Source organism: Leucopleurus acutus (genome assembly GCF_964270905.1).
Source record: "Leucopleurus acutus genome assembly, chromosome: 11".
Taxonomy (NCBI): Eukaryota; Metazoa; Chordata; class Mammalia; order Artiodactyla; family Delphinidae; genus Leucopleurus; species Leucopleurus acutus.
The window spans coordinates 94,422,139-94,446,268 of record NC_139152.1 but is presented as its reverse complement, the minus strand read 5'-3'; the positions used below and the strand labels follow the sequence as shown (position 1 = coordinate 94,446,268).

The 24,130-nt window shown below is 50.6% G+C and overlaps 1 protein-coding gene across 1 annotated transcript; it reads left to right on the top strand.

Annotated features, from left to right (window-relative positions):
• Window positions 1-10,966: 10,966 nt before the first annotated feature.
• DNAL4 (dynein axonemal light chain 4) lies at window positions 10,967-22,700 on the top strand. The gene is made up of 4 exons (XM_082851219.1): window positions 10,967-11,065; window positions 18,519-18,726; window positions 20,308-20,391; window positions 21,619-22,700. The coding sequence occupies exons 2-4, from the start codon at window positions 18,658-18,660 to the stop codon at window positions 21,781-21,783; spliced, it is 318 nt and encodes a 105-aa protein (XP_082707345.1). The 5' UTR covers window positions 10,967-11,065; window positions 18,519-18,657; the 3' UTR covers window positions 21,784-22,700.
• Window positions 22,701-24,130: the final 1,430 nt, after the last annotated feature.

Genomic DNA, 24,130 nt, shown 5'->3' with positions numbered 1-24,130 from the left:
CTCCAGCCCAACTCCGCCTAGAAGGAGTGATGATGCCCTTCAGCCAGAACCTGCCGAGGTCTGGGTTGTCCCGGTAACAGCCAATGACATCAGCCTCAGTGCGGGGTCAAGCGTCTCATAAGGACATACGCTGTTGCTGGGGTGACGGCGGAATTCGGAACTTAGATTTCGGGGACACTGGGTTTTACTGGGTTTCTGTTATCGTTTTTAAGGGAACAGCTCTTGCGGAGGCCTTGGGGCAAAGAAAGGGTCTTGAGAAGGAGGTGAAAGAACTTGTTTGATCCCTTGAGCCCACCCCGAGGCATCATCCCAAGTCCTTTATGCTTTCTCATGGTGATCATGAGACATGTGACCTGTGCTGAGTCACCCTGGTCATCCCTCCAGAGGGAACAGGAACAAACTGGAGACACTTGTAGGCTCTGAGTCTGGGCCATTGGTGAGTGGCCTGGATCCCCGTTTCCATTCCGGAAAGATGAACGCCCCACAGTCCCCACCTCTCCTTCATCTACTGTTCATCCTTCTTGCCTTTGCCGAGTGCCTGCTGTTTGGACTCCACATTTGACCTTCAGCTGCTGCCAGGCACAGCCGAAGAGACGGGGAAGAGAAATGGCGCTCGGTTGCACCCTCGAGCCACTCCTGGCTGAAAACGGGGCTGGAGCCGTGTCTCTTAGGCCCTTTTTAAGTGTCAGGCACCATGCTGCGCGCCTCACGGGGATCAACTCATTTATTCTCACAACAGTTCTCAGCTAGGACTGTCCTTAGCCCCCTCATACAAGTAGAGAAACTGGGACCCAGTGAGGTTAAGTAACCTGCCCATGGCAATCAGCCAGCAAGTGACGGAGTCCAGACTTCAAGCCAAGGCAGGTGACATCCAGGACCCGCGCCTCAGCCTGAGGGGCGCCGCCGCCGCCTGTGCAGCGGGATTTGGTTATCCGTTGCTCCTGACCCCATTCACCCCACCGAGAGGAACAGAGCTGCAGGATGGGCTGGCCCCAGGGCCAGGGTCCCCTTGGGTGAGGCCGCGGGAGGGTTCTCAGCCCCTTCAGGGAACATGTCCCTGTGCAGGGTGCCCTTCTCTCACCGGCTGGAGTTTCCAGGAGAGCTGAAAGGGGAGAGGAAGATGGGCGTCTCCTAAGAATCCCAGGCTGCGAAGGGCAGAAAGTTGACATTTCTCAAACCCCTGCTTTGGGCCCAGCCCTGTGCCAGGTGCTTCAAAGCTCTTATCTGCCAGTTTTCCCACCTTGTGGCACATGGTGCCCCTAATCAACATCCCAAGGGGGCAGATCACCTTGCCACCATTGTGCGTGACCTAGGACCACAGATTTGGGCAAGAAGGGCTCTAAAGCCCTTGTTTTACAGATGAGGATGCCAGGGCCCAGGGAAGATGAACAGCATTTGTGGACACCCAGCCGGGACACTGGGAGACCTGAACCCAACCTTCTGACTGCATTCAGTGCTCTCCATGATGCAGTGGCCCCAGTCCCCGTCCCCGCCCCCCTGCCCCCCCCCGAAATGGGTCCCTCCTTTTGTACATTTCCCAGCACCCTTGCTCTGAGCAAACTGGGGAAGGGACACCTTTCCCCGAGATGGATTCACTCACTTCACCCTCTTTGTCGCAGCTGCCTACCACTCTAAACCCCTCCTCCCAGCACCACCCCCAACCCCGCTGGGTGAGGAAGGGGCTCACGTGGGCCCAGGCTGAGCAGTGAGAGAGCATGTCGAGCTGTCAGACACTGTGAAATTAGTGCATCCTACTGGCGACGTGCCTCCCCCTCTCCTTCTCCTGCCTGATTTTGTACATAAAGTGACATGAGATGCAACATGCGTGTGTGCGTGTGTGTGTGTGTGTATGATATGTCAAGGTTTTGTTACTTTTTTGTTTCTGTAAATTTGAATGTTCAAAATAAACATGATGTTTACTCTGAGGCTCTTCTTGCAAGGGTGGGGCTACCCTGGGGGTGCCGGAGGGGAATGAAGCGGCTGCTACTTGGGGCGGGGCAGTAGGCAAAGCCAGAACAGGTGCCACCTTGGGGCCCCAAAGCCTCATCCAAACCCACCTGTGCCCCCCAACCAGGCTCTGCCAGGTCCCAGGTGTAGACACACCACTTTTCCCAGGATTTGTGCAGGAAGGATGTAAAGAACACAGGTCCCACATGGAAAGTGCCCTGGTTCTGATAACTGGGCTTTGGCCTCATTCCTAACGCCTCATCCCCACCTCGTGCCCCAGTTATGGGAACCAGGTCCCTGACTTGTTCCCTGAGACCCAATCTGCCTGAGTTACTTGCCTGGACCCCAGAGTGTTGCCTCCCTTGGGGTCCTGGGGAGATGGGGTAGGGGAGAGGGAGGGCCCTGTTGTATTTCAACCCGTCCCCTCCCCGCAGTCTACCTGGACTCCTCTGACTCGTGTGGCCTCTAGACTGACTCTCGGCCACAGGGTCTACTACCCTCACCCACCCCTCCAGGCACCCACCCCATCCCTGAGAGGTCTTGATCTGGTCCCCAGCCCTCCCTGTGCCCACCATCTTAGGGGCACAGCCTCCACCCTCCTGCTCCAGCAATATTGTCACTGCTCTTAGTTGGAACTTAGATGGTCCCTGCGAAATGCCAGGGGACCAGTCGGGTAACGGGGTGGGGGGGGTCACACCAGCAGAACAGCTTTCTCAGACTTTTCCAAAGTTTCCCAAACTTCCAACAAGAGGAATTCACCTCATAAGGAGCAGGGGTATAGCCGGAAGCAGCACTTCAAATAGGAAAACCATATTTCAAGTCTACCGAGTAATCAGTAAAACTCCTGTTCTTTCCACATTCTACTCCAGAATGAATCCAGATTTGTTTTAAAATATTGCTTTTAATTACTTACCACTGGGCAAAATGAAGCTGCAGGCAGATATGCCTTGTTTATCCTCTCTTGCACTGATTTACTTACAATCACCCTCTCTCCCTCTGTCCCACTCAGCTGGCACTGTCCAACCTTGGTTAAATCCTGCTGTCTACCTGCTCGTGCCAGCACCTGCACAGCTGAACGCTGATGTGGAAAAGCACAGGGCTCCGAGGTGTGTTGACTCTCATTTTAAATTCACGGGCAGAGATCTCCAAGGGGTGTTTCTTCCTTTCCAGCAAGTAAAGTCTCTCTGGAGGAAAATAACATCACCCAAACTCACATATTTTGTTACACAAGGTTTGGCATTCAATAAGAAATTATCAGACATATCTGGAGACAAAACTGAATGACTGAAAATCAAGAGAAAAAAAATTTAAGGGCCAATAGACCTACACATGTAAAATTGCATGGAAGTAAATAAACACACACATATGCACACGCACAGGCACACATATACACACAGGTACGAGTAAAACTGGGGAAATTGGAATAATATCGTATCAATGTCAGTATCTTAGTTGTGATATTGCATTATAGTTTCGCAGGATATTACCATTGGGGGTAACTGGATAAAGGGCACATAAAATCTCTCTATTATTTCTTGCAACTTAATGTGGATTTATAATTATCCCAAAATTAGAAATCTAATTTTTAAAAGATCTCTAAAGGAGATTCATAGAGTGGAGTTATAAGACCCAGGCTTGAAAATAATTATGATTAATATAACTAAGAATGTAGATGACAAATAGAATTTCAACAGAGAACTGTAAACTAAAAAAATAATCGAAAATTCTAGAACTGAAAAATACATTAACTGAACTTATGAACTCAATAAGTCTAACAGCAGCCTAGACACAGATGAAGAAGGAATTGTGAACTCTATGACCTCAAAAGAAATGATCCTTAAGAAAGACTGAGGGGAAAGAACGAAAGTACAGGAAAAAAAGCATAAGATTAATATGGATAAACCCACGCACATATGGTCACCTTATCTTTGATAAAAGAGGCAAGAATATACAGTGGAGAAAAGACAGCCTCTTCAATAAGTGGTGCTGGGAAAACTGGACAGCTATATGTAAAAGAATGAAATTAGAACCTTCCTAACACCGTACACAAAAATAAACTCAGAATGGATTAAAGACGTAAATGTAAGGCCAGGGACTTCCCTGGTGGCATAGTGGATAAGCATATGCCTGCCAGTGCAGAGGACACGGGTTCCATCCCTGGTCTGGGAAGATCCCACATGCCGTGGAGCAACTAAGCCCGTGCGCCACAACTACTTAGCCCACGTGCCTACAGCCCGTGCTCTGCAACAAAGAGAAGCCACTGCAAGGAGAAGCCCGCTCACCGCAACGAAGAGTAGCCCCTGCCCTCCGCAAATACAGAAAGCCCGCGTGCAGCAGCAAAGACTCAACACAGCCAAAAATAAGTAAAATTAAATCTTTTTTTAAAAAGTAAATGTAAGGCTAGACACCATAAAACTCTTAGAGGAAAACATAGGCAGAACATTCTATGACATAAATCACACACAGCAAGATCCTTTTTGACCCACCTCTTAGAGTAATGGAAATAAAAACAAAAATAAACAAATGGGACCTAATGAAACTTAAAAGCTTTTGCACAGCAAAGGAAACCATAAACAAGACAAAAAGACAACCCTCAGAATGGGAGAAAATATTTGCAAACGAAGCAACTGACAAAGGATTAATCTCCAAAATATACAAGCAGCTCATGCAACTCAATATCAAAAAACAAAAAACCCAATTCAAAAATGGGCGGAAGACCTAAATAGACATTTTTCCAAAGCAGACATACAGATTGCCAACAAACACATGAAAAGATGCTCAACATCGCTAATCATTAGAGAAATGCAAATCAAAACCTCAATGAGGTATCACCTCTCATCATCAGAATGGCCATCATCAAAAAAATCTAGAAAAAATAAATGCTGGAGAGGGTGTGAAGAAAAGGGAACCCTCCTGCACTGTTGGTGGGAATGTAAATTGATACAGCCACTATGGAGAACAGTATGGAGGTTCCTTAAAAAACTAAAAATAGAACTACCATATGACCCAGCAATCCCACTACTGGGCATATACCCTGAGAAAACCATAATTTGAAAAGCGACATGTACCACAATGTTCACTGCAGCACTATTTACAATAGCCAGGACGTGGAAACAACCTAAGTGTCCATCAACAGGTGAATAGATAAAGAAGATGTGGCACATATATACAATGGAATATTACATGCCATAAAAAGGAATGAAATTGAGTTATTTGTAATGAGGTGGATGGACCTAGAGTCTGTCATACAGAGTGAAGTAAGTCAGAAAGAGAAAAACAAATACCTTATGCTAATGCATATATATGGAATCTAAAAAAAACGGTACTGATGAACCTAGTGGCGGGGCAGGAATAAAGATGCAGACGTAGAGAATGGACTTGAGGACATGGCGGGGAAGGAGAAGCTGAGACGAAGTGAGAGAGTAGCATTGACATATATACACTACCAAATGTAAAATGGATGGCTAGTGGGAAGCAGCCGCATAGCACAGGGAGATCAGCTGGATGCTTTGTGACAACCTAGAGGGGTGGGAGGGTGGGAGGGAGTCTCAAGAGGGAGGGGATATGGGGATATATGTATACATATAGCTGAGTCACTTGTTTTACATCAGAAACTAACACAACATTGTAAAGCAATTATACTCCAATAAAGATATATTTTTTAAAAGATTAATATGGGACATAATGAAAAAATCTAACATGTAAGGAGCCCCAGAAATGGAGAGAGCAAATAGGGCAGAAATAATATTTGAATAGACAATGAGAATTTTCCAAAAACCATTGAAAGACATTAAGCCAGAGATTCAAGAGTCTCAGGGAACTCCAAGAATGAGAAATGCAAACAAAACCATAACTAGGACTCTGATAGTGAAACAGCTGCAAATCAAAGACAAAGAAAAATTCTTAAATGGTCTCAGAGAGAAAAGATGCATTACCTTCCAAGGATGGATGACCAGAACAACCGCTAGCTTCTCAATAGAAGGAATGGAAAAAGGAAGACAATAAAATGACATCTTCAAAGTGCTGAAAGGATATAACTGCCACCCTAGAACTCTATATTCATTGAACGCCCTTCAGAAATGAGGAGGACGTAAAGATGTTTTCAGACAAAGGAAAAACAGAATAGTTATTACCAAAGTTTTTTGTTACCAACAGAGCTTCTCTTAAAGGACAGACTAAAGGAAATTCTTTAGGGAGAGGGGGAAAAGGTCCTGAAAGGAAGTATGGAAATTCCAGTGAAGAACAAAGGAAAGGGTGAATATGTGGCTAAATCTAACTTAATATTGATTGGAAAAAAATTATGTCTGTGAACTTTGAAATTCATGGCAGCAACAGAATTAAAAAGTGGGAAGAGGTAAAGGCAATTAAAATATTCTAATGTCCTTGCAGGGTCCTGGAAGTAGTAAAAGTATTAATTTTACATTAGAGTTGAACAAGTCTAGGATCGATATTGAATTTTCTTAGGGTAGTCACTAAAGACTGTAAAAGAATATGTAACTAACCAGTTACTACAGGAGAAAGAAATAGAATAATAAAAATCCAAAGAAGGCCAAAAAAGGGGGAAAAAAGGAACCCAGAAAGGGAGGGATAAGTAGAAAATAGTGAGGTGATTGATTTAAACCTAAATTGAATGTCAGTGGGTAATTACATTAAATATTAAAAGATAAATATTCCAATGAAAATATTAATATTGTCGAACTGGACTTTAAAATAAGTCTGTAGGAAGGTTGAAATTAAAAGGGTAGAAAAATTATACCATGCAAACACTAATTCAAAGAAGGTTGGTGTAGCTATACTTAGTTCAAAGTAGACTTTAAGACAAGAATCACTGCTAGAGATAAAAGACACATTTCATGATGATAAAGAGTCAGTCTCTTAGGAAGATATAACAATTATAAATTTGTATGTGTGTATTAACACAGCATAATTATATAAAGTAGAAATTGGTAGAAACAAAGGAAAAGTTGACAAGTCTGTAACTGTAGTGGGATATTTGAACACACCTATCTCAATAATGTATAGGGCTAGCAGAAGAAAAACAATTCAGCATGAGTACAGAACATCTGAACAAAATGATAAACAAAGTTGACCAACAGAGCAACTACAGAATAGACATTCTTTTCAATTACATGTGAAAATTTTACCCATACTGACTCTAGTAAGTAAAATAATGCCCTCCTCCCTGCACCAAAGATGTCTACTTCCTGATCCCCAGGATGTGTGAATATGTTGTCACATGGTAAAGGGAAATAAGGTTGCAGATGGAATTAATGTTGCTAATCAGATGACCATGAGATAAGGAGATTAACTAGGATTATCTGATTGGGCCCAAGGTAATCACAAGGGTCCTTAGATATGAAAGAGGCTGAAGAGTCAGTGTCAGAGGAAGGCCGGAAGTGTTTAGAAACTGAAAAAGGGAAAGAAATAGCCTTCCTTAGAGCCTCAGGAAGGGATGCAGGCCTGGGGATACCTTGATTTTAGCGGGCTGAGACCCATTTCAGACTTCTGACTCCAGAACTGTAAGATAATAAATTTACGTCATTTTAGGTCACTATCCTCCCAATATCTGTGACTTGCAGCTGATGCAGTTGCTAACTGATTCCAGGGTGTCCACCATTAACCGCTCTAAACAGCAGGAGCAGTGCATGAAGAGGTGTAGCGAGAATGTAGGCTGAATCCTGGGGACCGACAAGAGCTGAGTCTGAAGAAGTAGGGTAGGATCCTATCCCCCCCATTCATTTATTCATATAGTTATTCATGAGACATTTACAAAGCCCCTACTCTCTGCTGGATCCTGTGTGAAACCCAGAGATGCAGACGTGAATAAGACAAAGTCCTTGCTCTCAAGGAGCTCACAGGGGAAGACGGAGAATTAAACTCAAGTACAAAACAGTGGAGAAGAGCCGTGGCAGGAACATGCACCAGATGAGACGGGAGTACAAAGGACTTTTCTGGTTGTAAGTGGTGGAATCCCAACGTGTGCAAGCTAAGACCAAAAGAGTATGGGCTCCTATAGCCAAAAAAGGAGGGACGGGCAGAGGAAGAATGTGGGCAGAGAGGATGTGTGAGCAAATGCAGGGAGGTGAGGAACAGTGTAGAGTGTGTGGAGAGCCATGAGAGCTGGAGTGGCTGGAACATAAACACAGGGGAAGGAGAGGCAAGGAGATGGAGGTGCCCACGGGCCATGACACAGGCTTGAATGCCAGGTCGTGGCATCTGGATGTCACTTGGTGGGCGCTGGGGAACTGTGGAGGGAGGGAAGCAGTTGTTAAAGAGAGGAATGCAGTGGTGAAATTTGGGTTTTAGAAGTATCGCATTGACGGTGGTATAGAGGGTGAATTAGAGAAGGGCAAGACTGCGGTCAGGTAGTCCTATTAGGAAGTCATTGGCAATAATACAGGTGGGATCATGGCACTGTGCACATGAAGAGTGCCATGAAGATGGCCAGAAGGGGCTGTAATCAGGACATAGGAGTTAGAACCAGCAGGCTTGTGACTGATTTGAGGTGGGTGACGGTAGGGGGAAGCGGGAAGGACAAGATTCCCTGATTTCTGACGTAGGCAACTGCAGGTGGTGGTGGTGCCGTTTACTGAGACAGGGATGCAAGAGAGCAAGTTGGAGGAAGATGGATTCACTTTGGGACACTGAGTTTGAAGGGTTTGTGGGACATTCTGGTGGAGATGGCCAGGGGGCATTTGGATATTTAGGCCTGTAGCTCCAGTGAGAGGCCTAATCTGGAGAGAGAAACACAGGAGCCATCAGAATCTACAAGAACATTGACAATGGAACCGTGGGAGTGGATGAGATCCCCAAAGGACAGTCCTTAAGGTGGCAATTCTCAACAAGATGTGTGTGGGGTGGCATAACTCCCTGGAAGAGTGTTTGGAATCACCAGAGAGGTTTTCCAAAATACACACCCAACCCTCAATTCCAGTAAATACTCTAGGCAGCGTGACCAAGGGAAACTCTTCCTGATGAGGAGGTGACCTAGGGTAGGAAGGAATTTGAGACCATTGATAAGAGGAGGGTCAAGGTGGGCACAGAGATCAAAGGAAGAAGGAGCCAGAAAGGAAGAGAGTTTTGAGGAGACCCAGGAGAATGAGGTGCCCCAGGTGTTAGGATAGAGCAGTGATTCTCAATGGTGAGTGCACACCAGGGGTGCTTGTGAAAAATATAGATTACTGCCCTTCACTATTCTGATACTTTGGGGCCTTGGAATCTGCATTGTAAAGAGTTCTGCAGGCACTATCTTTGGGGTGGAGAATTTCACGTAGATGGGTGTAGTCGACAGATTTATGCCAGCAGGGGGATGGGTCCACTAAGATAAAGACTAAAAGGATCTATTGGATTCTACTCTTCAGGAGGTCACTGGTAACCATGGAAGAGGGAATTTTGGTGGTGTCGTGGGAGTGGAAGCCAGATTGCAGTGGGCTGAAGAATGAATGGGAGGTGAGAAAGAGAAGACAGCAAATATGGACCCCTTTTGGGAGAAGTTTGGATCAGAGGCGGAAGCAAGAGCTTCATCCCCCTCAAAGGCCACCTTCCATCTCTTGGAGAAACTTGGCAAAGAGGATTGAGGAAGTCTGGAGGCTGAGTCACATGTCCCGTGGACCCTCAGAACACACCAGGGAGGCAAGCTGGGAATCGGCAAAGGCCTGGCGCACCTCAAGCTTCCAAGTCTCAAAGCTGAACCTGCTGGGCCTGCCTTCACCTACCCATTCCAAATCCAGTCTACCATCTTCTCCATCCAAGTGATCTTTCCATAACCCAAATCTGCCCGTGACTCTGCCCTACTTAAAACCCTCCAGCAGCCTCTCTCCCCCACTCTCACCTCACTTCTCTGAACCTGGCATTCAAAGCCCTACTTCCCTCTGCATCTTCACTTCCACTGTCTTCACCATCCCCCTTCCCACTTGCACCACATTCATCATCTACCCAGGCCTCATGGAGCCACCAGCAGTTCCCCAGTGAACTGTGTGGACCCTCCTTGCCGCTGGTCATCTTAGACTCAGCCAACTCAAGCACCACCTGTTCCGAGAGTTAGTTCCTCCCTCCTTGGAGAGAACAGGCACCTTGCCCACACCTCTACCAGAGCACAGGTAGAATGAATTACTCTCTATCTATTTGTTGACATGACTTTCCCCACACTGGACTGTGCCTTCTCTGGGACCAAGGTCCTCATCTTACTCCCCTCTGAATCATCAGCACCTGTCCAGGACTGAGTTCCCAGTGAATGCCAATGAATGTGAAGTGGGGTTCCACCCTAAGTACCCATCATGATAGGGTAAATGGTTAAAATATGGAACACCCCACTGACCCTTTGATCCACCAATCAAATAATTGAATCTGCAGGTTCTTCTCCCCTCCCCCCTTTCCCTTCTCCCTAGTTGTACTCATATGTTCAGATTAATTTCTCCTAAGGGAAAGAAGAGGCAGGCTCTGGACAATGGTATCTTTAGGTCAGATGGTACAATGTCTCCCACGGGCTAGGACTAGGCAACTATAAGAGGGTGTGCTGCTGTGCAAGAGCCCCTGGGTTCCTTCTCCAGGAACTTAACCTTGATTTTTTCCTTTTACAAGCTACTTAACCTCTCTGAACCTTAGTTCAGATGGATGTGGTTACGAATACTATTCGAATGGTGTTCGTAACCACATCTCATTGTGGTGAGAATCAGGTGCGATACTCATTGTAATGCTACTTAATATTAGGCTTTTGAGATCCCAATAAAGTGGCATCTTAGGGTCACGACACAGACAAATTGCATTTGTTATTTCAAATGACTAAAAGGAACTCTCCAGGCAATACTGCTTTTCAAAGTTTCTCTAAAATGAGAACTTCTTAAGGTACCCGGCTCCTCAGGCTCACTTAAGACAACTATAAGTGAAGCCCCACCTCCCCAACCTCTAAGCCACGCCCCTTTCCGCACAAATCTCTACGTTGTGGGCCCTTCAACATTGATTGACGTTTTTATTGACCAATAAGAAGTAAAATTTCCGTCAACGTCCGGTGAGGGGGCAAGACTTCCTTGCTGTTGCTAAGACACTCTTGTTTCCCTCCTTGACAACCCTGGCGGGGGTGCACTCGCTGAGGCCCTGGCTCCGGCCCCCGCGGGAGCAGGTGAGGCCCGGGGGAGCGGTGGGCAGCCGGGCGGGGAGGGCCGGCCCGAAGCGGGGCCGGGAGACATTGCGGGGCGGGCGGGGCCTCGCCTACCGCGGAGGCCCCACCTCAGCCTCCTGCCTGTTGGTCCCCAGTTCCAGGTCCTCCCAACCCCCATTTCCCTCCACCACCACTTCGGGGACCTGCGAGCTCTGTCGAGACAGTTTCGCCGTCGCGACTCTGCAGGCCGCTCCTCCCTACCCTCCCGAGGTCCCCTCCAGCTTCACGATCCCCCGTCCTCCCTAACCCAACTCCTCCTCGCGCCTTGATCCCCTATCTTTCGCAGGGTAACCCCCTCCTCCCGCGGGTGGGCCGGTGGTCGCCATCGCCTTCCCCCAGACCGCTTGACTTGGGCAGTTGACGACGTGCTGGGACTCGAGGCTGGTCATTTCCCTTTTTGGCCTCAGTTTCCCTATTTGTAAACGGGAAGTTAGGTTAAATGATCTCTAAGGTCTCTTTGACGCTGACGTTCTAAGATGTGATTCTTTGACCCAACTGTAGGCTTCCCTGACGATGTGGTCCTTTTGGGAAGTTTCGGGTGTAGTGAAAAGGACTTGGCAAACCTAATTTGGATTCCCAATTACAGGACCCTAGCAAGTTACCTAATCTCTCTGGAGTCCAGTCTGAGTATATATAGAATTAGGAACCTGCAGCACATCTCCTTTGGGGATTCTGAGGATAATATGAACTTCCTTCCTTTGTCTCTTATTTCCGCACATTTTCCCCGTCTGAGAAGTGTCACCAGCTCCCTTATGGTCAGCTGTCATTTCTCCGTTTCCCCTACAAATCCACATCGCTAGCTCTGATCTTTCTCCTGGGCTTCCGTGGTTAGGGAGAGTTTGGGAGTGGGGGTTGGAGTAGAGATTGATATATTGATGTGGTGCTTGGCCTTGGTGGCTTCCCTCCTGCCCCGATAATCCATTATTCCATGATTCCCTGCTCCTGATGAGACACCTCCATTTGTGTATCTCACCAACAGCTTAAACTCAGCAGTTCAAAAATCAGACCAGCCCGCGTCTTTATCTATCCATCTGTCCTACCTGACTTCCCCTGTCTGTCTCAGTGGCGTCACCATCCTCCTGGGGCATCCTCCATCACTCTGCCACGCCCGTCCCACTTAGGCAGTGTCAAGTCTTTGATTGGGCCTCTGCAAGGGTCTCACATTCTCTCTATGCCTAAAGCCACCGTCCTGGTTCAAGTTTTTAATGCCTGTCACCCGGGCCATTGCTGTAGCTTCCTAACTGGTGTTCCTACCTCCAGTCTCTCCTCCTGTTAACCCAGCCCACCAGAATAATTGCCCCAAAACACAACCATGTCACCAGCCCCCAAGACACTTCCAAAGGGCTTCTCTTTCTCCACTAAAAATATCCATACTTCTTAAGCCTGGGTCTTAGGGCCCTGCTGTATATCCGCAACCTGACCCCAGTCTTTCTTCCCAGCCTACTTTCTCTTTTCTCCCTTGCCAAGTTCTGTCCTCAGGCCAAATTGGACTGTTGGACTTGCCCAGAAAACGCTTTGAGCTTTCTGCTTTGACGTCACCGTGTGTGTTCATCTCTCTGCCTGGAAGGTCTTTGCTCACCTCGCCCACCCATCAGGATTCCCACTCAGCTTTTAAGGTCTGACTCAGATGCTGCCCCTGCCACCAAGCTGTCCTTGCTGTCCTCTGCCGCCTCCAGAATTCTCCTATTTCCTCTCTCTTTGCGCCGGCTTGTGGCGCTTACTGCTCTCTGCCGTGAACCGTAGTTAATTCCTTGTGTATGTGTGTGGGTCTGTCATATTGGATTGTGTCCTCCTTGAAAGCAGAGACCGTCTCTTGTTTATAGCAGAGTAGTTGGAAAAGCTTAATCCTGAAGTCATATATAGCTGATTGAATCGTAGCTCCTCCGTTTATTAGCCGGGTGGAAAGTCACTTTGCTTTTCTCAGCCTGAGTGTTCATCAGAGAAGTAGGGATAATAGTGCCCACCTGACAGAGTTCTTAGGGGGAGTAAATGAACACCCGTCCTGTTGTCTTGTTCAGGGTCAGTGCTTAATAAGTGTTATTGAATGGATTTGATAGGTCCTCTCCCTTCCCAGGGGGCAAATGAAATATAATTTAATTACAGTTTAGATATTTGTTGGGCTTCTGCCATGTGTCAGACATTGGACTTGGTGCTCTCGGTGTTCAGGAGAACAGAGCAAGTCGTTCAGCCCCAGGTGATTGTCTGGACTCACGAAGCACTGCTGAGTCGTGACTGGTTGTGAGATGTCACCAATAGTTAGCGATTGTGACTGATTTTTTAAAAAAAGTAAATCAGGGCTAACTCCAACTCATTTCTGTGGTAACGTCATTCTCAGTCCCTTACGTTCAAATCTGTTCTCTTGAGTGGGAAAGGAGGGGGTAGGTGGGAAAGTGGGGGGTGGGAGACTGTGGAATCTGCTGTCTGTAGTAAGCATCTGTTCTCCTGTGGAGCTGATGTCTGTGATAGTTATGGCTTTTTGTTGTACTTTGTATCCTGACAAAAATGTTTGGATTTGGGTATGTCCGTGAGGGTGTACCACACGAGTCAGTGTTGTTTATTGCACCATCTTATACATAAAGAAAATGTCTTGATCTCTACCTCCTCATCTTTCTCTCTTCCTCTCTCCCTCTTTCTTTCCTTCCCTCCCCCTGGTTTAAGACACATCAGAAGTTTTCACTGGACCTCAGTGAAATGAGAAAAAAGAAGGGTGATGTGAAAGAAAAAAGGCTTGGTGTGCATGAAGGGTAACTCTTTTCTTGAGCAGGACTGTTCTTTATCCTGCGATCGTCTCTTTCTTACTCTTAAAACTTTCTTTTATAGTAGATGATGCATTTTTTAAAATAAATTTATTCATTTATTTATTTATTTATTTTTGGCTGCGTTGGGTCTTTGTTGCTGTGTGCGGGCTTTCTCTAGTTGTGGCAAGCGGGGGCTACTCTTTCTGGCGGTGCACGGGCTTCTCATTGCGGTGGCTTCTCTTGTTGCGGAGCACGGGCTCTAGGCGCGCGGGCTTCAGTAGTTGTGGTGCGCGGGCTTCAGTAGTTGTGGCGCGCAGGCTTAGTTGCTCCTCGGCATGTGGGGTCTTCCCGGACCAGGGATCCAGCCCGTGTCCCCTGCACTGGCAGGCAGATTCTCAACCAGTGCGCCACCAGGGAAGTCCCAGGTGCATTTTAAACTGATTGTGGAATCCACATCTTCCGTGTTGTTTCCTGACGTCACCACTGACATCTTAGACGAACGCTCTCAAGTCCTTAGGTTCCTTTCTCCTCACCTTACGAGCTTTGCCCTTTGTTTGCCAGAAGGCAGAGGGCGGACGTGTCAGGGAAAGGCAGGAGGATAACCAAGGTGCCGAGTGTGTGTGTAGCCCCGATACGGCTGGAAGTCGGAGGCCTGCCTGGACGGGGGGCTGGACCAGTGGCTGCCGAGGATTGACATTGTTCGTGTTACTGTCTTGTTTCCTACTTGCTTGGGACAAGAAAGCAAGCACAGAAGGTAGCGTCAGAAGAAGAGACATGGGCTCCGCTCCTGGCTCTGTCATTGCTGGCTGTGTGCCCACAGGCCAGCCCGCAAACCTCTCTGAGCCCCAGTGTCTTGTCTGAGAACTGGGAGCGGGTGCTGCCCTCACAGGTTGTTACGGGCTGAAATGAGGCAGTAAGTGTGAAAGCGCAGTGTCACCACACTACAGCCCCCGGCCCAACTGTGTTTACCAGATTTCCTTGTGAGTCCTTCCTCCTTCAGTACTAACAGCACCGGGGGGGACTCGGTGAGTGTTGGTTTGTTTGGCCTAGCATTTAGCTGTTTAGTTGGCTGGGATATGAACAAGGGCATTGCACTTCCCCTTCCTTCCACACCAGTAGCAAGAGCTGACATTTACTGTGAGGCAGAGTCTATTCTTAGGCCCAGTTTCCAGATGAGAAAACCAAGGCCTAGAGATGTAAACACTTACCCGAGACAGACCGAGGTGTGAAGTCAGACCTGCCTGTGGAGCACGATGCCGTGCGCCAAGCGTGTCCTCCCACCTCTCGGATGCTGGAAGGTGGTAAAGGGGTGGCGAGCCGTGGTCCACGAGCCAAGCGTGTTCCAGGCGCTGAGTGGCTTGGGGTGGGGGGTCGGGGTGCTGGCTGACACTTTTGACCTTATTTCCCAGAATTCATTCATTTTTCCTTCCTCCTCCCCACATCCCCTAACCCTCTTAAGGATTCCTCCCAAACACTTCAAAAGCAAAATAATAAATAGTGACTGAGGTCATTGCCACAGAAGAACAAGGGGCACAGGCTTTGACAGGAGGATAAGATGGAGAGCCCTGCCTCTGCCTCCTGTTGCCTAGGAGAAGCCTCGCAGCAGACATGGGCGAGGCTGTGTAAAGCTCCAGAGGGGCCCTTGGGTAAGGAGGGGACTAAAGGGCAGAGAGGGAGCAAGGCTGCCACTGGCTCTGTGCGCCAGGACAGGCCCCGGGACGGTCAAGCTCTGGTACCCAGGAGATTCAAGTGCCCTGGCCAGGGGCACGCTTCCATTATTAAAGGGCTCTCTTTTAGACCTGACGCAACTTCTTCCTGGCCTGATCCTGTCAGGCACACACTCATTTGCATGGAAGATTTATAAGGTTATTAAAACCTCTAGTTCTGCTATTTTCGGTAGCATTCTATCGGCAGGGTTTTAAAATCGTGGCTGAATGACTGTAGCTGTACTATAATGATACAGCATCATAAAAATTCTCCTACCTCTCTGGATTTGGAAACACATAATCTATAACTGTTCCTTTTCATTCTGTGAGTCTCATTCCTTTTGGATCCCCAGGAGTACGTGCAGTGGGTAGGAAAAGTATCTGCAGTCGTGGTCCTGAATAAATGCGGTTGAATGAGATTGACGAAGTGCTGGCTGCTAACATGGTGGCTGTAGGGGCAGCGTGATGCTGAGCGCGGGGAGCTCCGCGATTTCAGAACGCTCACGTGCATCTGCTTGGTGCTCTCGACAGCTCTCTGAGAATGAGAAGGTGGGATTATCCCATTTCACGGAGGAAACCAAGACTCAGGAGGTTAAATTACTTGCCCAAGGCTGCAGAGCAAGGAAGAGGGCAGAATTGATTTCAGTTACAGAGCTAGTATTCCAGCCTTAATATTCCGCCTCGTGATCCTGTACTTTCTCTTCTCTACAAGGTGATGTCCCCTCTAAAAAAAAACTGTCCCAGTGGCTTTTCCACTTTGTTCCTGAAGAAGGGGCTTTGGTAATACCTCTGAAGTCTTGTTTCATCAGGATTCTATGTGTTGAAGCAGAGTCCAAGCAGCGGTCACAGACCCTGACCTCCCCGAGGGCACACGTATGCACAGTTGCCACCGAGCTCCCCTCCACACTAGCGCTTTTTAGCCCAGAGGATGAATTGGATTGAGCTGAAATATTCAGGTGGAAGGGCCCTAAGCAGCTGCTTCAGCATTGTAAGTTGTTCCCGCTTGAAAACCTCAGGAGGCAATGGAAGCTTAAAGCCCTTATTCTTTTATCATCAGTGTGGCCCCGCACCTTCTGTCACCCCTTGGTGATGTGGAAGAGGAGGCAATAAAGTGGCCTTTACCGAAGACAGCTAGGGGGACAGGGCGCAATGGGACCCTAACATTAACGAGAAAGGACGAAATGATTCACTGGCTTTTGTGAAGTAAGACACTTCAGCAGAGAGCACAATGAGATTGTACTTGGTAATTTGCAGGCTTATATATAGAGACAAACAGAAACTGCTAATATCTGAATGGTACAAATGCCCAGAACGATGAGGTAACAGGGGCTGTCTGTCCGCTGGGAAATCAGAACATACCCATGCTGTGGGGCGTGGGGTCGGTGGCAGGCTTCCAGCCTCGCTCGAGGGAGCCGAGCACATGGAGTGGCGCTGAGGACTTCTGCAGCATCAGAGAGTGGGATAAGCTCGAGAGCACAGCCCAGAAAAAGTGCACGGAAAGCTCAAGGCTTGGCCAAACAAGGGTCAAGTTAGCATCGGAACAGCAGACACCGAAAGGGAAGATCAAACCTTCCTCTCACCGCTGGGCTCACAGGAGCCGTGCTAGTGGTCACGCCCTAGAGGTCAGGCGTGCGGGCGCCCGCTGTGTGTCGTTGCCATGCAGAGGCCTTGTGAGGAGGGGTTAGGGTGACCGTGCCCAGATCAAACCCCAGCTTTGCCGCTCAGTAGCTGAGCGACCCTCCATTCATGCAGGCCCTAACTGGTGGGGTCGTTGGTGGCATGGGGCTGAGTAAACACACGTGGAGCGCTTAGAACAGTGTCTGGCCCAAAGGAAAGCCAAGAGACGTCGCTCGTCGTTACCTGCCCGTTAGTTGCCCGTTAGTTACTACGCTAGGCATCTTCAGGGTTCGGTGGTCGTGCACTGAAAGCAGATGTATTTGGAAATGTGAGAAGTGCTGGAATAACATTATTTGGCTGTATTTGGCCAATAAGGATGGTCACAAAGGGCTTAACGACATGGCAGTGTGTATTTATTTGTGTTAGTAGTACTTCTGAGATTAAAAGTTCTTTGAATTATAGGATAAAGAGAAACACCAGAATTTGCAGCACTGCTTCCAGTCTTTTAGGATCCAGGCCCATCTCTTTAGAAAAAGCCCCATCTGTTTTTCCATAACTAGATTTGGAAAGAAAAAAAAAATCTATACATGTGTATTAGCTTTATAACTTTTCAGTCATATCCTTGTATGCTCCCCCCAGGAGCCAGAGGGAGGGAAGCACAATTTACTGAATGCCTACCATGTGCCTGGCGTACATTGTCTCATTTGATTCTCATAACAGCCCCATGAGATAGATTGGACTACCTTCATGTTACTGATGAGGAATCTGAGGTCCAGGCCATGCAGCTAGTGTGCGGTAGCACCGGTACTAATGCCTCAGCATCCCAACTCCTGGGCCGGCCAGACGGGTGGCCTGAGGGAGTGGATGAGAAGAGCTGGGCTGCCAGGTGTGCCAGGGAGGGCACAGAGCATTGCTGGTCCCCTTCCTCCCACAGAGCAGGGACCTGCGGAAGGAGGCACTTGTTTGCCCATAAACCCAGGGCTGTTGAACGTGACCTGACATCTCACTTCCTAACCATGTCTGCTGGGGAGCAAGGACTGCGTACATAGTGGGCATGCAGAGAAGCTACGTTCCTTAATTGCGAGCTCAAGGCTCCACCCTCAGCCTGGCCCGCAGTCAGTATTTGTCTTGGTAATGACAGTGTGGGCTTGCAGCCTCGTACCGACGTGTTCTTAGCTGGGTCCCAGCATCTCGTGTTGACTCATCCTCCCGTCTGCAGACTTGCTGGCCATTTGGAAAGGATGCAGAGGAGTTGAGATGGGGAGGTGTCAGATTGTTACTGAGACATTTCTAATTTGCGATGTGTGGTTTTTAAGCCAACTCGTTTCTCCTGGTTTTTCCTGTTTTCTGCAGCACCCCTTGGGGAAAGACATTTTCTGCTCCCACCAAGCTGGCTGGGCCTGCTTCCTGAATCTCCTGGGTGTGTCTTAATTACCAGTCCCAGCACCTCCTGAAAGCCCCACTCTCTCCTCCTGGTCACAGAGGAAGGATCATGGGAGAAACAGAAGGGAAGAAAGATGAGGCTGATTATAAACGACTGCAGACCTTTCCTCTGGTCAGGGTAAGCCCTGGAGGAGGGAGCCAGGTAGCCAGCAGGCCCCACAGAGCCTTAGAGAGAGGCAGGGGGAGCTTGTCCCCTGCAGAACAGCAGTGGGAGGAAGTTAAGAAGGGCTCTGTTGGCCAGATCTAGAGACCGAGGGGTCAACAGTGATTCATCCTTTCATTCATTCATTCACTCGACCATTATTTATTTAGGCCACCTGCTATATATCGGGCACTGTTCTAGGCACTATGGATGTAGGAGTGAACAAGACAAAGGCCTGGCCCACATGAAAGAAAGGTTTAAAGAACATAATTTCAGGTAATGAGTGCTATGAAGAAGAATAAAGCAGGTATAAGGGGCTAGAGAATAGAGGATGTCTTCTAGAAAGGTTTCTCTGATCAGAGACCTGAATAAAATTAGGGAGCAAGCCTTGTGAAAGTCTGGGGGAGAACACTCCCCCAGCAGGGGAGGCAGCAGGCACAGAAAGCCTGAGTAAGCCCAGCGTTTGGGAGGAACAGCAAGAAGGCCAGTGTGGCTGGAACAGGTGCTGAGGGGGTGGCAGGACGTGAGTGTCAGCGTGACAGCAGGGCCAGGCCCCAGAGACCTGGGGGCCACGGTGAGAAACGTGGATTCTATCCTGAGTTCAAAAGGGAACAGTAAAGAGCTTTAAGCAGAGGAGTGGGAGTGCTGTGATCCGTTTTACGTTTAGTATTTCTAAAAGATCACTCTAGCTGTTGGAAGGAGAATGGATTTTAGGGAATCAGGGTGGAAGTGGGGAGACCAGTCAGGGTGCTATTGCAGAGGCCCAGAGAGATGTGGGTGGCCGGGTCCAGGTCACAGAGTAGATAGAGGTGGCAAGACATGGTAGGATTCTGGACAGATCTTGAAGGTAGAGCAAGAGAATTCACTGGCGCATTGCATGCTGGGTACGGGGGAGAGCAGGCCAAGGGTGGCTGCTAGGGTTTATTTCGTCCTGAGCCTGGGAGAGAAAACTGTGTTGATTACCAAGAGAGGGAAGACGGAGGAATAGGTTTGTGGGGAAAATCAAGAGTTATCTTTCAGACATCTGAGGTTGTCAAGTAGGCAGTTGGACATAGGAATCCGGAGCCCAAAGAAGAAGTTAAAGCCAAGGATGAACATGTGGGGGCCCCACCCGCATAGAAGATGTATGAATCCGCGGAGCGGGGCCCCGAGAGCGGGCAGCTGGGTGGAGACGAGGCCCAGAAGAGGAGACACATCAGCAAAGCGGCCGGAGAAGGAGCGCCCAGAGGGGCCGCACCGTCTCTTCAGGCTTCTGGGCGCGCCAGCTGTGCTCTGAGGCTACTGGTAAACCGTTCCCGTGGCCGGCAGGCTCCCGCCTGGGCCACCTTCAGCCCACGCCTGTCGCTGTAACACGCTGGTCGCACAGGGGCCCGGGGCCTAAGAGCCCGCGAGGCTTAGCATGATTCCGTCAGGAGATGGGTCATCTCTCTGGGCTGTGCCCGGGGCTGTGCCGGGGCAGCTCCCCGGTGTCCGTGCCTTACGCTTGGGACGGAGGCCAGCCCAGGAGGCAGGTCACAGGCTGAGGCTCTCTCTGTTTGTCCCCTGCCTTGTCTCCAGCACTCGGACATGCCAGAGGAGATGCGAGTGGAGACCATGGAGCTGTGTGTCACGGCCTGTGAGAAATTCTCCAACAACAACGAGGTATTGCCATCAGTGCAGGTGGCCCCTCGTGTCTTTGGTGACCCCTGTGGCCCCAGTCCCCACAGCGAGCCCCAGAGAGTCCTGCTGGGACCAGGCTAGAGCCTTCCTTGGAAGCATTCGCACCATGGGGAAGGCCGGTGAGGGGAGAGACCGGTGCTGTCTCCGGTACTGATCCGATGCTCACGACCAGCCCTAGAGGGAGAAGAGCCAGAGGGCTTTCCGTGACGCCCCTGCCCGCGTTCCCCGTCTCAGGCGGGCTGCTGAATAGGGCACCTTTCCCCTTGGCTCCGTCCCTGCGGAGAACAGAGGCCCACCCAGGTGCTCATTCATGTATCCATTCATCCATGCAAGAAAGATGTTAGACACGTCCCTGTGCCAGGACCGTTCTAGCTGCTGGCGATAACGACAAATCAGCGTCGACACAGGGATGTCACTCATCAATCTGGTGGTGAGCAAGAAAGAAGTCGGTGTCATGGCAGCTTGAGTGATGAGGCCGACCCTGGCTAGTGAGAACCCAGGCTTTGGGCCAGGGAGGCCCACGTGCACATCCCATCTCCAGCCCCTCCTAGCTCTTGAACCTGGCACAGGCCATTTCTTATCACCCAGTGGCCTAGTCTATGGCCAGGGGTGAGGGTGCTGCCAGTGCTCAGCAGGTGCCTAAGCACGGGGCTCACCCCGCAAAGGCCGGGCCTCCGCCCCACCCCCAGACCTCTTCTCGAAAGAGTGAGTGCGGGAAGGAGGGAGCCAGGCCAGCTTCTGTCCCAGAGCCCACCAGGCCCGTCGGGGAAAAGCCTTTCTGTTCCCTGAGGGGAAGCCTGACACCTCGTGGTGACGATGGTAATCCGTGCAGTCTGCGGCGTGCTCTCCGGGCGCTTGTTCACTGAGTGCTGAGAACAGCCTTGTGGCCCTGGCACTGGACGCGGGCACTAAGGGCAGAGCCAGAGCTCCAGCCCGGGGCCCTGTGTCAGGCCCGAGGCCCGCTCTACTGCCTCACCAGTGTCTTCTGACTGATGAGGTAGTGTCTGGTTTCCTGTCCCTGTGTAACGACAGCCCCTGGCAGGAGGGTCCCCGTGCGGAAACCCTGTCCGAAGGTTCCGTAAGCAGAACAGCGATATCAGGCAACAGGCCTTTCTTCTTGCCAAGACTTGTGCTTTCCGGAGAGGCGCTGACTCATGCCCACTCTCTCCCCGAAACCTCCCTCTCTGATGAGCATCCTCTTGGTTCCAGAGCGCCGCCAAGATGATCAAAGAGACGATGGACAAGAAGTTCGGCTCCTCCTGGCACGTGGTGATCGGCGAAGGCTTCGGCTTTGAGATCACACATGAGGTGAAGAACCTCCTGTACCTGTACTTCGGGGGGACCCTGGCTGTGTGTGTCTGGAAGTGCTCCTGACACTGTCCCCCACCCCTGCCCCCGTCCCCCGCAGGCCTTTTCCTGCTGTTCCTCTGGGATGGGGAGCAGCCCCAGGCAGCTCCTGACTTTCCAAAGGAAAGCGGGCTCTCTTCTGTTGTCCTGGGTACCGTTTCCTGAGCCGCGCCCAGTGTGTGAATTCGTTGACATCTCTGCCCCGGGCTCGCAGCCATCTCACGCTGAGTCCCAGGGCGTGAGGGGGCGGCAGGGGAGGGGTGGGGAGATGCGACAGGGTAGAAGGAGCGGGGGAGGTGGAATTGCTCTCACAGGGACATGTGAGCCCCGCCTCTCCGGCTGGCTGCTCACCCCTCACAGCCCGGGAGCCCCTCGCTCCCACCCGCAGCACTGCAGGCAGGTGTCCGCTGTCCTCGTCTTTACGGGCCGTATGCAGGCGGCCTCGAGAGGGAGTCTGTCCTCGGGGGTCGCTGGCGTCTCTCCTTGTCCTCCGGAGAAGTGGTGACCCCCACCCCACCCCAGAAGCCCCTTTCCCAGCCTGACCCCGGGCTGAACAAGGCACTGCATCTCGTTGGGCCGACAGCTCCACAGCCCCAGGCTTTGACGTGAGGACCAAGCAGCCTGTCGCCCTCCGTCCCCTCCCCGCTCCCCAGCCGCCAGGCTGCGTGAACCTGTTACCCCGCCTCACCCATGCAGTTGGTAACCAGTGGCTGAGGGTGTGGGAGCTGCGACTGCGCAGTTTCTCGGAAGTGTCACTGACCTCCGGTGAGACGCCTGGGCCAGGAGTGCCCTCGCCGTGAGGCCCGTTTCAGCAGGGAAACCTGGCCTGCCACTTCTCATCAGGGACCGCATGCTGATTTGTACTTCTTATCTCTGCTGGCTTTTCTATATTCTTTTTGAGTGTGGGGAGAAGGGTTTTAGTAGAAGGGCGAATCCTATTTTACACAGCGGTCTAATTTATATGAATGTCTTGGTTTTTACAATTAAAATAACCAAAAACTGATCTTGATCTACAGTCTCTCGAGGTTGGAGTGAAGGCAGGCCCAGTATCCTCAGGCTGTGCTGGGTCCCAGGAACTCGGGGAAGCTTCTGGCCGGACCGCAAGGCTGCCGGAAACCCTGTGCTCAGGCACGGCCCCGCGCGCCTGGGCCCTGCCCCCTCCCCGTTCCGTCACGGGTGCGGACTGAGCGCAGTTGGATGGGGCCCCGTGGACGCTGACTGAGACACCCTTGGTGGCCAGACTGAGCCACTATAAAGACGTTTTCGGTCTCACATAATGTAGTTCAGTTCAAAGATGTTTATTCAGCAGCACTGAGTGCCAGGCCCCGGGAGTGGGGACGCAAAGATGGAGAAGCCACAGACCCTGCCCTCAGTGAGCTCACAGTCTATCGCAGAACACTTGAACCCGATTGTTTCAGCGGGATGTGAAAAGTGGTGTAATAAGAGAGGACAGGACGTGGTTGGGTGGAAGGAGGTTCCATGCCCAGCCCAGAGAGTGAGGGGGAGCCTCCGGGGGTGGGGGAGCCCTGAAAGCCAGTTCTTGAAGGGAGAGTGGGATTTTCCCCAGGGAGGAGATGCTCCAGGCCAAGGAACGGTGGGGATAAACGCACAGAGGCGGAAATGGCTTGAGGAGGAGGGGCTGCCCTGCAGGCCCGAGAAGCCCCTTCAGCTCAGGGGCTGGCTCCGGAATCTGAGTCTCACACCCCAAAATGCCGGGTCTGGGCAGAGCTGGGGCAGCCTGTTCTCCCCAGCCCACTGTCCCTGCACTCACGGGGCCTCCTGAGATGGCCCACCTAGGACATTCAGACCTGGCAGTCCTGGCCCCTGGCCCAGTCACAGCCTCCTGAGGCTGAGAGTCCAGTTGTAATGGGATCTGTCAGCAGCTCTGCTGGACGGCATCCTGTCAGTCAGCTAAGCTCTGCCCAGAGACCCGAGCGGCTGAGCTGGGAGGAGAGCGTCGTCGGCCCACCCGAGAGCCTCACAGTGCTTGCTGGGTTGCTGCTGTGTGTGGTGGGGTCCTGAGCTCAGTGCGATGGGGACGAAAAGGAGAAGTCAGGGTCACTGCCCCAAGGCTGACCACCTGGATCTAACTGTGGAGCGGGTCCTGGCCCTCTGGGACTTGGGGGGCGCGGGGGGCAGCTCCTTGACCTCAGACCTGCGCTGGCCCGAGCCCTGTGCCGCGCTGGGTGCTGCCGGGAGATTGGCGAGGCGTGCAGATGGGAGTACAAGGAGAGGGGGTGCCGAGGCCTGGAATAGCTGTGGTTTAGTAACTGCCGGCTTTGCGGCTGTTCTCTCCTTTAATCTGCCACACGTGGGTGCCAAAAAGTAAGACAGGCTCAGCCCGCATCCCAGGTGGCGGGGTGGCAGTGGGGAA